We start from the raw sequence: 14567 nt of genomic DNA, 5'->3' as shown, positions 1-14567 counted from the left end.
CTTTCAGAAATTGGGTGAGATTTATCTTCTACAGTCTCTTAAGATTCTATAATCATCCCGTATTTTGTCTACAGTGTTTTAGCTGCTGATCAGGTGTTTTTAGTAATAAAGTTTGTGTGGTGGGAATGTGCCCTTTTCAAGAACAAGACTGGTTTTTAACAGTAACAACTGGACTGATTCTGAAAAAGATACTTAGTTTTCTAACACTAAAACATTTGTAAGAAATACTTGAGGCACAAAAGGAAGTATTTATTTGAAATTTCATCTGCTTAAAGGTTGTAAATAAAAAATATAGTAAGCTAATTTCTTTACAAAATTTCATAGCTAAATACCTAAATTTTATTAAATCATTTTAATCATAGGTCTCTCCTTTAATTATATTATTATCGCTTATGATTTACATTTTCTATCACACAGATTTGTCTTATAGTGCCAAAGTAGGTATCATCATTCACTGCTTTTCTAATCCTGTTACAGTAATTTCCAATTTTCCATAATGGAATCAACAGGCAATGGATAGTAAGGGGATGTACAACAGGAGTTTTAAAAATTGCTCTTTTTACTCAAAATATTTCTTAGGATTGTAAGGTGGTGAACATTAAATAAAATTAAATTTTGAATACTTTATTGAGATAGTTGGAAGTGCTTGAGGGATCACAAAATCAGGGTTTGAAATATTAGATTGTTATTCATAGTTGAGAATTCACTTTGTATCCTTTAAGCTCTATTCATCTGAGATTGGAATTCTAAAATGATAGTCCTCCATTTCAGTATGCCATTAGTGACATAAAGACTAAAGAATTGCTTATAAAATGAAATAGAATATAAACAAAGCTGATTTAAGTAGAATGACTTAAATGCCTGATTTCTTGGAAAATTTCTGAGAGTAAAAAAATGAAAGATCAAACTTTACTTAACCAATAAGCCAGTGTCATCTAAATGATTCCACTGAAAAACTCGTTTTAAGTATATAAGTAAATTGTTAGTTTTTTTATAGATAGAACATTATCTTGAGCTAACTTTATGAGTTAGTTGAACTTCATTTTTATGTGCAATACTTAAAATGAGTATAAATTTTCACTATTTGAAATAGTTTTCTTTTTTGTATCTATTAAGTTGATCATATCTTGTTTTGGTGTTGCCAACTTCTTGGTTAGTAATGCAATCCCCAATTAAAACATTTGTATGGTGGGGAGACAAAAAGAAAGATTAACTTTATAATGTGATTTTTTGGATTATTTCATTGATTATATATCTTGAATTTATGGGATTGGGGGAGATGTAGAAGTTAACCATTTGACCGGGCATGGTGGCTCACACCTGTAATGCCAGCACTTTGGGAGACCAAGGCGGGCAGATCACTTGCGTTCAGGAGTTCAAGACCAGCCTGGCCAACATGGTGAAACCCCATCTCTACCAAAAATACAAAATTAGTCGGGCATGATGGTGCGCACCTATAATCCCAGCTACTCGGGAGGCTGAGGCAGGAGAATCACTTGAACCTGGAAGGTGGAGGTTGCAGTGAGCTGAGATGGTGCCACTGCTCTCCAGCCTGAGCAACAGAGCAAGACTCCACCTCAGGAAAAAAAAAAAAAAAAGCCATTCACCATGTTCCTCATAATCACTTTTGTGTTTTAATTACCAGCTATTTATTTATTTATTTTTTAGAAAATAAAATACTAAGATACATGTAGAATGAGTGTTTTTTCTTTTCTTTCTTTCCTTTTTTTTTTTTTTTTTTTTTTTTGGTATGAGGGTCTCACACTGTCACCCAGGCTGGAGTGCAGTGGCCCAGTCTCGGCTCACTGCAGCCTCAACCTCTTATAGCTGGGACCAGGGGCATGTGCCACCACTCCCGGTAATTTTCTTGTATTTTTTGTGGAGATGGGGTTTTGCCATATTGCCCAGGCTGAGCTCAAGTCATCCTCCAATCTTGGCCTCCCAAAGTGCTGGAATTAGAGGCGTGAGCCACTATGCCCAGCCTGAATGTTTTTTTCTTAATAGAAATGGTGTAAAGATACCTTATCTAAATGTTAATTTTTATATGTTGGTACTTTTGAATTGGATACTTATTCTATTAGATTAGTAGTATATAATTTAACAGTGTGTTATGTTTATATGAGGGTTAAAATTTTTTTGGGTGTATATTTTAATTAGTTTAGAAATGCTTTTTTAAAAAGATGAAAATGTGGTAGGATAGATTTGACAGCCACAGTCTGGAAGATATAAAGCTAAAATTTCATCATGAGAAATTTCACTGTAATGAAGGTCATGTACCACATAATGATGTTTAGGTCAAGGACAGACTGCATTATATAATACGGTGGTCCTGTAAGATTATAATGGACTGAAAAATTCCTATTACCTAGTGATTTGTGTTATAATTGCCTGCAGTATTCAGTACAGTAACATGCTATACAGGTTGATAGCCTAGGAGCAATAGGCTATACCATATAGCTTGGATGTGTAGTAGGCAATACCATCGAGGTTTGTGTAAGTACTGTAGACTCTACGATGTTCTCACAACTACAAAATCATCTAATGATACATTTGTCAGAACTTATCCCTGTCGTTAAGTGATGCATGACCATAAAACAAAATGATTTCTAAATGCTTAGCTGATAGCACGTAAATTCCAGTATAATAGAATTGGGATCAGTTCTTTTTTTTGTTTTTTTGAGACTGAGTCTTGCTGTGTCACCCAGACTGGAGTGCAGTGGCACGATCTCAGCTCACTACTGCAACCTCTGCCTCCTGGTTAAAGCCATTCTTCTTCAGCCTCCCGAGTAGCTTGGATTACAGGCATGCTCCACCATGCCCGGCTAATTTTTTTATTTTTAGTAGAGTCCCGGTTTCACCATGTTGGCCAGGCTGTTCTTGAACTCCTGACCTCAAGTGATCCACCTGCCTCGGCCTCCCAAAGTGCTGGAATTATAGGTGTGAGCCACCATGCCTGGCCTAGAGTTCTTTAAAATGGGATTTATCTCAGAGTTAAAAATAGTTAAACATCGTTGAGTGGTTTCCATGTGCCAGGCACTGAGATGTGTTTTACATATATTATCTCATTTAATCTTCACTATAATCCAATGACATAAGTCTATTTTTATTTTATATGTATATGTAAATGGTAAAGGTATGTATAAAAAGCAGTAAAGCAAGGCACTAGGTTAACTAACTTGTCCAACATCATATTGGTAATAAGTGATTGAGTCAGAATTTGAATTCGGCATTCATTCTTCACCATGTTTTACTCTTCATGGTTACTAAATGTTTAAAGTATACAATAGATTTTGAGCTGAATTAAGCCAGAATCTTTCAGTTGAACTATAAGCCTGAGAGCTAGAATTGAAGATGACTTGGCAGAAAGTTGTGGCCATGCTGGTACTATGACTTGGTTCTCCTGGCTTCTAGTGCGATATTCTTTTTTAAAATGTGCAGATACTACAGTTGTAGTTTGTGAAATTGCTTAATTTTTTTCTTATCAGAAAGTAAAGAGGACTATATCTAGTATATAGCACACCTGTGTCCATAGTATGTGCTCTGTACTTGATCACATGCAGTATTAATATTATTTAACACAGCAGCAGTACATTGGGTGATATCTATCAATGGATGAAAGTGAAAATTTCAGATAGTTAAAACACTTAGACCCACATTTCCATTGATTTCTAATTTTTTTATAGAAAAAATAAGATACAGTTTAATTTTAGATAAAAACTGAAACCAAAAATTTATAAAATAGGAATTATAATTATTTATGTGGGCAGTATCCATAAATGAATGGAATTTATTTTAAGTCAGTTACTTGGAATTCATTTTTCCCCCATGCAAACAGTATATTAAATATGGGCATGTAATCTGTACCTGAGTTAGTAGTTGAAGTTGAGAGTCCTCTTTTTTTTTTTTTCCTGGCTATTTTATTTTATTTTTTCGAGAGACAGAGTCTTGCTCTCTTGCCCAGGCTGGAGTACAGTGGTGCAGTCTCAGCTCACTGCAACCTCCCTCTGCCTCTTGGGTTCAAGCGATTCTCCTGCCTCAGCTTCCCAAGTAGCTGGGACTACAGGCGTGTGCCACCATGCCCAGCTAATTTTTGTATTTTTTAGTAGAGACAGGGTTTGACTCTGTGTTGGCCAGGCTGGTCTCGAACTCCTGACCTCAGGTGATCCACCCGCCTCGGCCTCCCAAAGTGTTGGGATTACAGGCGTGAGCTGCCACGCCCGTCCTTTTCGGGCTGTCTTAAAGAGCCAACTCTGAGCTGAGGCCTTTGATGTCTCCATTGAACATCTTTGTTGGATATATTCTCTGGCAGCAGATTTAGTATTTATTTATTTATTTATTTATTTTATTATACTTTAAGTTCTAGGGTACATGTGCACAACATGCAGGTTTGTTACATATGTATACATGTGCCATGTTGGTGTGCTGCATCCATTAACTCGTCATTTACATTAGGTATATCTCCTAATGCTATCCCTCCCCTCTACCCCCACCCAATGACAGGCCTCGGTGTGTGATGTTCCCCTTCCTGTGTCCAAGTGTTCTGATTGTTCAATTCCCATCTATGAGTGAGAACATGTGGTATTTGTTTTTTTGTCCTTGTGATAATTTGCTGAGAATGATGGATTCCAGCTTCATCCATGTGCCTACAAAGACATGAACTCATCCTTTTTTATGGCTGCATAGTATTCCATGGTGTATGTGTGCCACATTTTCTTAATCCAATCTATCGTTGATGGACATTTGGGTTGGTTCCAAGTCTTTGCTATTGTGAATAGTGCCGCAATAAACATACGTGTGCATGTGTCTTTATAGCAACATGATTTATAATCCTTTGAGTATATACCCAGTAGTGGAAGGGCTGGGTCAAATGGTATTTCTAGTACTAGATCCTTGAGGAATCGCCACACTGTCTTCCACAATGGTTGAACTAGTTTACAGTCCCACCAACAGTGTAAAAGTGTTCCTATTTCTCCACATCCTCTCCAGCACCTGTTGTTTCCTGACTTTTTAATGATTGCCATTCTAACTGGTGTGAGATGGTATCTCATTGTGGTTTTCACTTGCATTTCTCTGATAGCCAGTGATGATGAGCATTTTTTCATGTGTCTGTTGGCTGCATAAATGTCTTCTTTTGAGAAGTGTCTGTTCATATCCTTTGCCCACTTTTTGATGAGGTTCTTTGTTTTTTTCTTGTAAATTTGTTTGAGTTCTTTGTAGATTCTGGATATTAGCCCTTTGTCAGATGAGTAGATTGCAAAAATTTTCTCCCAATCTGTAGGTTGCCTGTTCACTCTGATGATAGTTTCTTTTGCTGTGCAGAAGCTCTTTAGTTTAATTAGATCCCATTTGTCAATTTTGGCTTTTGTTGCCATTGCTTTTGGTGTTTTAGACATGAAGTCCTTGCCCATGCCTAGGTCCTGAATGGTATTGCCTAGGTTTTCTTCTAGGGTTTTTATGGTTTTAGGTCTAACATTTAAGTCTTTAATCCATCTTGAATTAATTTTTGTATAAGGTGTAAGGAAGGGATCCAGTTTCAGCTTTCTACCTATGGCTAGCCAGTTTTCCCAGCACCATTTATTAAATAGGGACTGCTTTCCCCATTTCTTGTTTTTGTCAGGTTTGTCAAAGATCAGATGGTTATAGATATGTGGTATTATTTCTGAGGGCTCTGTTCTGTTCCATTGGCCTATATCTCTGTTTTGGTACCAGTACCATACTGTTTTGGTTACTGTAGCCTTGTAGTATAGTTTGAAGTCAGGTATCTGTCATAGAATTCTGTGCTTTACCAACAAAATTCTGAAGCCAGTAGATACTTATATGATCACTTAAAAACATTATGTATGAGTCCATAGGATATGTAATTGTGAATCTTAAAAATATTCCGTGTTCCTGGTATTGATAAGTCCTTAATGTGAAGCAAGGATTATCACGTATTTATCTGAAATAAGCATTATACTGTTGCTAGTGGGACAAGCTACAGCTATTCAAAAACTGAGTTAAAAGATTTTTAATAGTACAACTTTAGAACTAGGGGATATTTAGTTAAGCACAAGATTCGCTAGAGTCTCATGTGATAGTAACTGAATAACTGAATTAATAACAATAACTTCTGAAATGAAAGTAATAATTTTTCCTTTGTAGTAATTCAGTTTACACACTTTAGAAATTGAAAAGTAGGAAAGCTTGCTTTCGTCAGCCTAAGGATAAAGAGGAAAGTGAAGGTTGAATTAGTTATATATTCCAGTGTTTTAGATTTCCATTGTTTAATTGTTGACCTTTTTTGCTTTATAACTCAGTTTTATAAAAGCTTGTTTATTTTGTAAAATTCATGCTATTGCGTGTGCATGGAAATTCAAAAAACAGATTCCCAGTTTGAATAAAGCAATTCAAATAGTTTTTAAAAAAATGTTTATTCTAACAGTATTTTTAAAGCCAAATAAGTTATTGACATACTAGATTGTAAACTTCTGAAGTCTTAAGAATGTGACTTACTCATTTTTGTTTTCCCCTGAGCTTAGCACATTACCTTCCATACAGAAGGCCATGAGTAGTTATTTTTTGAATGAATTAATCTATGATGAAATATTTCCAATGAATTTTCTGTTCCCTTTTGGTTGATAAAAAGCCAGAAAGATATAAACTAAAATTTGTTTAAAATTGTGTTTTCTTGCAGAAATAATTACATGTATTTCTGAAATACAAAGAAAAGATAACGTTAAAGATTAATGTCACTCAGCGTTTGAAAAGTTAGATTTCCAAAACCAGTACATTGTAAGGTGTTTACTCGTTTTTACTAAATACTTTAAAAAATTATTTGTAATTTACAAATCATCACATTTCTTCGAGTATTAAGTGCCAAGTATAATCACCATTTGTTTATTAAATTTGGGTTTATTCAGGAATGAGCCAATTATGTAAAATGAACTATATGTGTATATCAGATATATCAAACATAATTGACCTCTGTATAGGAGAAAAGATTAAATATGTATACATCTAATTTAATGAAGTCCACCCTAATAGTTGGTATCTTTATTTTATAGGAAGGAAAACAGAAATAACTTGCTGGCTTGTCTGGAGTCACATGGTGAGTTTAGAGGTTAACCTTACATCCAATAATTTGTGAATCCCAAGTTTCATGTTTCAATATTTGGTGTTACTTAAAGTGACTCATTAAATTGACTGATATCATGTGTCAGTACTTAGGTGACAATTTACAGAAAGTCATCTCTGCAGCTTGATGGGCGACAACCCTTTTCAACCAAAAAGTAAGTGTTGCTGCCACAACTAATACTAGTATATGTGGCTTTTGTATCACTTTACCTCAGGAGAAAGGATGAAAGTTGGGAGACATTTTTTAAAAAACAAAAATGCTTAAAATTGTTAAAGTAACAAATGTTCACATAAAAACAAGTAGTATAAATAAAAAAGTGAGTAAAATAGAAGTGTTTTCCCCCATTATCAGAAGAAACTACTTTTACCAATTTGGTACATATAATCATACATGTTTCTTCTGTACATAGACAAAAATTAAATTATTTCTAAAAAAATTATAAAGCTATTATGTCTTAAAATTTTTTTTTCTCAAAAATATGTCCTGGGTATATTAACAATGACAGTGCCCTGTTAAAAAGAACAAGGAAGACCTTTGTATACTATATGAGTTTGCTAGGGCTGCCATAACAAAGTACCACAGATTGGGTGGCTTACACAATGGACATTTTTCTCATAATTCTTGAGGCTAGAAGTCCAAGATGAAGGTGTCGTTAGGATTGATTTCTTCTAGGGGCCATATGGGAAGGGTTTGAGGCCTCTCTTCTTGACTTGTAGATGGCCATCTTCTCGTTTTTTGTTTGTTTGTTTGTTTCTTTTGAGACAGATTCTCACTCTGTCACCCAGGCTGGAGTGCAGTGGCATGACCTCGGCTCATTGCAACCTCCTCTTCCTGTGCTCAAGTGATTCTCCCACCTCAGCCTCCTGAGTAGCTGGGACTACAGGTACTCGCCACCACGCCTGGCTAATTTTTTTTCTATTTTTAGTAGAGACTGGGTTTCACCATGTTGGCCAGGCTGGTATCGAACTCCTGACCTCAGGTGATCCGCCTGCCTCAGCCTCCCAGAGTGTTGTGATTACAGGCGTGAGCCACTGTGCCTGTCCTCCATCTTCTCCTTACATCTTCCTGTGATCTCCTTTTCTGCTTGTGTCTGTGTCCTAATCTCCTCTTCTATTAAGGACACCAGTCATACTAGATTAGGGCCCACCCTACTAACCTTATTTTAATTTAGTTACTTCTGAGGACCCAATCTCCAAATATAGTCACATTCTATGGTGGTGAGGGTTAGGTCTTAAACATATGAATTTTGAGAACACACAGTTCAGCCTATACCTATACCAACTGGATATAAATAATACTTTTGTTATTACTATACAACGAGTCTCCCTAATTGTTTAAAATTATGCATTTTCTGACTTCGCCTAGTCCATAGATTATTATATGCCATGTGCCTACTGCCCCTCTAATGTATAGGGGGAAATGTATTCCTATATGATGTTAGACATATAAAATTAAGACATGAAAAAATAGCAGTTTGAGATCGTATATGTTAAATCTTGAATTGCATGATATTGATTATCAGTGTAGTTCAGATTTTGAAGAAAAGTAAAATCTAATGGTTTACAAGAGGAATTATAATTGAACCAAGAGTTAGGAGGGCCAGGGAATTAATATTTTGTTGAGTATCCACTTGATTTTAGGTGCTTTATGTGGCATTTTCTTGAATCTATGTAATACTTCTATTAGGTAGATATCATACTTGTGTTATAGATGAGGAAAATAGGTTCAAGTAACTTCTCTAGAGTCATATGATTAGAAACAGTGGAGTAAAGATTTGAATTATTCAACTTGATATCAACTCTCTGCTCTCTTTGCTCCAGACTGGAGTGATATAGATTGTAAAACTGAGAAAGAAAGATATTCTAGGTAGAAGACGTGGTATAAATAATCACTCTGAGACACACAATAAGGCTGGTATTTCAAGTATTTAAAAAACACAAATGCTAAGTTATGACTTGCCAATGAAAATTAGTATTTTTAATTATTAGATTTGAAGAACTCTGTATAATTAGTAAAATAGTACAGTTTAGAGAAAAAAGTTTCATGATATTGATGGCATTTAGGAAAATGGGAAGGCCTTTTTTTTGGTAGGTGGACTATACTATAACATTAGACTGGGAAATGATTTGTGACATTCTTCCTGTGAGAAATATCTACTTTGCCTTTAATTGAATAAGCCTAATTAGTTTTCCATATTCTATTCTAGCATCTCTTCCCTGCTGTGTTCTATGCCTGGCATTTTTTTTTTTTTAAAGACATACTCTCAATCTGTCACCCCTGGCTGGAATGCAGTGGCATGATCTCAGGTCACTGCAACCTCCACCTCCTAGATTCAAGCGATTCTCCTGACTCAGCCTCCCAAGGAACTGGGATTACAGATGCGGGCCACCATGCCTGGCTAATTTTTTTCTATTTTTGATAGATATGGGGTTTCACCATGTTGGCCAGGCTGGTCTCAAACTCCTGACCTCAAGCAATCTGTCTGTCTCGGCTTCCCAAAGTGCTGGGATTACAAGTGTGAGCCACTGCTCCCATCCTGCCTGGCATTCTTGAATCTGGTTTAGTTTATCCAGTTTATCTCCCACCTGTTGCCTATTATTCTTAGTTTATCTGCCTTTTGTGAATACATTTTTAAAAAGACAGTGGGTATAATCCTTTTTGTAGAGATAATCATATTCTGTGTATACGACTAAAACTCACTTTCACTGAATTTGACTTCCAAATTTTCTGTCTACGGCAAATAACTACTGTCATTGATTATCTGTTTATCTAAATTTTACTATTTAATATTTTAGATAGTAAGCTCTGTATTTCTCACTGTTGTTACCATATACTGACTACAAATATCAATTCAGAAATTGCTATTAAGATTATTAAAGTACACCTTAAAATTAATGCTATGTATTACAAAAATGTTTTTATTTTTATTTTCAAAAATGAGGTTTACTTCTCTCCTTTTGAAAATTAGGTAATTCAAAAATGGCAGAACTGTTTATGGAATGTGAAGAAGAGGAGCTGGAACCATGGCAGAAGAAAGTAAAAGAAGTTGAGGATGACGATGATGATGAGCCAATCTTTGTTGGCGAGATATCAAGTTCAAAACCAGCAATTTCAAGTAAGCATTTACTTTTAGTGAAACCAAGCTTTATAAGGTATTATTTCTAATAGAAAAACTTGTGAACTGTTTAATAGGTACTTGATGTTCATGTTCCACTGTAAAGAGGAACATGATTGGGGACTTGAGGAAGGAGGTAAGAGATTAAATATCAGATATCAGAAAAGAGAAATGGACTGAGATTAGCTGGTGACCCTGGAGGTCTTCTGAGATTAGAAATCATAATTTTTAATGGAGTTAAGTAATTTATTTATTTATTTATTTATTTTGAGACAGGGTCTCACTCTGTCGCTAGTCTGGAGTGCAGTGATGCAGTCACAGCTCACTGTAGCCTCAACCTCCTTGGCTCAAGCGATCCTCCCACCTCAGCTTCCCAAGTAGCTGGCACTACAGGCATGTGTTACCATGCCTGGCTAATTTTTGTATTTTTTGTAGAGACAGGGTCTCACCATGCTGCCCAGGTTGCTCTCGAACTCCTGAGCTCAAATGATCCACCTGCCTTGGACTCCCCACGTGCTAAAATTACAGGTGTGAGTCACTGCACCTAGCCTTAAGTAACATATTTATCTGTTTATTCTTTTTCATTTTTCTCAAACCCAGAAGAGAAAATAAAACATTTGGAATGCTTTGCTTAAAATTTCAGAATATACTAAGTGAGTTTTTGTTAGTCTCAAACGGGACTTCTCACATCCAGTCCTCACTGCAATGTCATCTATACGTGGCTACAAAATGTATAGGTGGTGAATGATTGCACAGACTCTGGCCTGTGTACCAATAGAAGCTGCAGCTTCTGACCATATCCGTCTTCCAGCAACTCCTTTTTATATTCATGAAAGAGAATGGCGCTGTCTACAGCCACTGTACTTGGATGATGTAGCATTTAGTACATTTAAATCCTTAAGGCTTTTGGGCAGAACAACTTGGTACCTTTGTGGCTTATTAGCTTTGAATTAGAGAATTGGGCTTGACATTGTTATAATATTAACATGCAGATACTGATGACATTTGTTAAAATGTCCACTCAAAAATGTATGACAGTGCAGAGAAACAATGTACAAATTTCAGGGAGAAAGAGAAAATAGATCCTTTTCCATTTCATTTACTTGTTTGTTTGAAGCCAGGAGAATTTACCAAAGAATTTTATGTACCCAGTTTACCAGCGTGTGTGTGTGTGTGTGTGTGTGTGTGTGTTTACTTACCATGGTAGTGCTTAAAAGTGTGATTAAGAGACCAAAATTTTTTGAAAGCCTAGTTCTTGCTTCGCTTACCTCTAAACTTGGATTGGCACCTTTATTCAGTTTTATCAGAGAGAGAGTAATTTCACCAATCGAATTTTCAATACTGTTTCCTGGGGCACATTGGTCATCTCTCATGGAATGCTAAGCGGAGTGCCACTTGGATTAGAAAATGAATTAGGCATGATGGCATCGTCGGTGATAGTGGGACATAATATTCTATTGGTTATTGTTTTATACTGAAATATTATATTGCAAAATTCAAACTCTTATTGAAAACATGACAGTTAAGATTCAAGTTGAATTTACACTGATTGTAGATGACTCTTCATGGTATTCGGGTAGAACATTGTACATTAGTTTTAAAATAATTCCATCAAGAAGGGGATTAACCCCAACAGAATTTCTTTTCTACAGTGTTAAGGTGAATAATTTAAATGGTTTTATTGTTGTTTTATTTGTAAGCCATAAAATATGTTAACATATGGAACATGAGTTAAATGTTTATATAAAACTGCAAGAAAGGAGGGCAAAAACTTGTGATCCATAGACTACACCCACTAAATAGTACTACAGCAATAGCTCTTTCATGGTTTGAGTAAATATTTAATCCTGAATTTCTGAATGAAAACAGTTTCAAGTTCTTTGAGTAGATCTTTCTCTAATAAGACTTCTGTAGTGTTTAATTACAGAGCACTGCGTTGACCTTATCAGAAAACAACCATATTTCTGTGTGAACCATTATTTTATAGAATTACTTAATGGGATCTGGTTTCTTTCTACTGTGAGGAAGATAAAAGAAATTTTTATGAGATTTGGTGGGTGTTTTTTTTTTTTTTTTTTTTTTTTTGGGTGCTTTTTACCTTTTTCTAACCAGCAATTTTAGGCAAATCCTCATGCTTCCAAACTATAATTTGATAAGCTAGAAGTTACAGAGTTTACATGCATGCAAGAATGAGGAACTTTAAATTGATCCTCAAAGTCATGGCAGGCTCAGATTGACTTCTGGTGTAGTGGTAAATTTGAAACCTCTTAACTAATAAAATGCTATGATAAACTGTTGGTTCACTTTAGTCTGCAATCTCTGATAGTTTTTCTTTTTTAACTCAAAACTAATAGTAGATAATCCAATGAGATTTTCTGTAATGCAACTTCAAGGCTTTTAGAGGAGTGAATGCAGTGTAGAGGTTGGGCAAGGATTTGATTTTGAATCATAGGAACCTGACTGTATGTAACAGCCCTGTCATCATGCAAAGAAAGATATACATTTAAATTATAGGTTATATATAAATATGTTTTTGGAAAATTGTTATCAACTATGTGATGTTTCTTTGCAAGCACAATGTTTTGACTCACCTGTAGTCAGATTTGTCATTTCCTTCTGACTTTTGGATTTTGAGTTACAATGAGAAAGATTGTTCTTAGTCTGTGAAACAAAACCTAGTTATCTTGTTTCTTTTGTTTCTTTAGTAGGTAAAGATGTATGTGTTTAAAATGAACTATATTCTTAAATCAGTGATTAGTTATATACTCCTTCCATAAATCTGTTTAAATGTTTTCAATTCATGATTTCTATTATCTTAATATGTATTTCATTCAAACAATGTATTTTAAAATAAATATAATCTTTTATAGATATTTTGAACAGAGTTAACCCCAGCTCATATTCAAGGGGACTAAAGAATGGTGCACTCAGTCGAGGTACTGTATTATTATACTATTTTAATTTTAAAGTGAAGTATTTTGACAAAATTGATTATGTACAAATAATTTCCATATATTGTGTTACTTTAAAATACAGGTATTACTGCTGCATTCAAGCCTACAAGTCAACACTACACGAATCCAACATCAAATCCAGTGCCTGCCTCACCAATAAATTTTCATCCTGAGTCTAGATCTTCAGATAGTTCTGTTATTGTTCAGCCTTTTTCTAAACCTGTAAGTGTTTCTAAAACTATACGGCCAGCTCAGGGATCCATTTGATGTTGTTTATCAATATCAACAGTACCCAGTTTCAATTCTGGACTGTCATAAGTAGTCATCCAGTAGAAGCATAGTTAGCATCAGAAAATGTCACCATATTTCCGCTAGCTCAAGCAGTACCCCAAGTAATAACTGAAGGAGCTAACTACCCAACCTGTTAATAATAGGCAGTATGCCTAAATAGGTACAGTAATGAAAACTATACTATCAAAATATGAATAAAATTATAGTCAGCCATAAATATTGCATAATGACAAATATTTAAGATTGCAGACGGGACCAGGTATTCTTAATTGGGAAAACAGTCAAGTGACCATCATAGCTTTTTATTCTGAAAACATTCCTTCATAGTTCAGTTAGTTAAAAAAAAAAACAAACATTTTTTCCTATTACAAAAAACTCCCACTTTTTTTGTTACAAAAAGTAATAGAAAATGGTAATAGTTAACATTCATTGAGCTGTTAATATGTATAAGGGTTTGTGCTAAATGCTGTAGGTAAGTTCATTTCATTTAGTTCTTAAACATCCCCATGAAGTAAACACTATTATTATCCTCATTTTTTAGTTGAGGAAACTGAGGCTCATAGAGGTTGAAAGATTTATTCAAGATCCCAAAGCTGGCAGTTGATGGATCTGGGATTTCAATCCAGCCTAACCCATAGTTTATATGTATATGCACACATACATACATATATGTTGTGTATAAATGTACACTTTTTTAGACATGAAAGAATTGCCTTAGTTGAACAGTTCTCAGATTGTAGTTTGCAATCCCCTGGGGTTCCCCAAGACCCTTTCAGAGGTTTGAGGGTCAACAGTGTTGTCATTATAATCAAAGACTGTTTTCCTTTTCCACTGTGTTGACATTTGCACTGGTGATGCTAAAGTAATGGTGGATAAGCTGCTGGTGCCTTAGTGTGAATCAAGGTAGTGCCACCAAAGTGTACTTGTAGTTTCTGTATTAGTCACCTGCCATGCACTCACAGTAAACTACATTACTCAACTGAGTATTACCCAGTTATACCCAATCCCTGATGAAGTATTAAAATGTTATTAGTTTTATTAACTCTCTACACTTGAATGTGTGTTTTTTAAAATATTCTGTGTGATGACATGG

General features: G+C 35.1%; 1 protein-coding gene across 44 annotated transcripts in view; it reads left to right on the top strand.

The window, feature by feature from the left end:
* The window catches only part of ZNF280D (zinc finger protein 280D), a 197551-nt gene that overhangs the window by 114169 nt on the left and 68815 nt on the right, over positions 1 to 14567 (top strand). For 18 of the 44 annotated variants that reach the window (XR_010151705.1, XR_010151704.1, XR_010151706.1 and 15 more), the window contains exons 2-5: positions 7044 to 7087; positions 10083 to 10229; positions 13100 to 13165; positions 13266 to 13405. Coding sequence is in view for 37 of the 44 variants with exons in the window: in XM_024349025.3 (XP_024204793.3) it covers positions 7044 to 7087; positions 10083 to 10229; positions 13100 to 13165; positions 13266 to 13405 (397 nt within the window). In the remaining 7 variants the exon portion in view is untranslated. Of the gene's footprint in view, positions 1 to 7043; positions 7088 to 7199; positions 7269 to 7879; positions 7998 to 10082; positions 10230 to 13099; positions 13166 to 13265; positions 13406 to 14567 lie in introns of those variants that run through there. The other 26 variants (XR_010151710.1, XM_054667569.2, XM_054667571.2 and 23 more) reach the window with 7 other exon arrangements.

Source organism: Pan troglodytes, chromosome 16 (assembly GCF_028858775.2).
Source record: "Pan troglodytes isolate AG18354 chromosome 16, NHGRI_mPanTro3-v2.0_pri, whole genome shotgun sequence".
NCBI lineage: Eukaryota > Metazoa > Chordata > Mammalia > Primates > Hominidae > Pan > Pan troglodytes.
The sequence above is the reverse complement of the archived record's forward strand: the minus strand, read 5'-3'. Positions and strand labels throughout refer to the sequence as shown.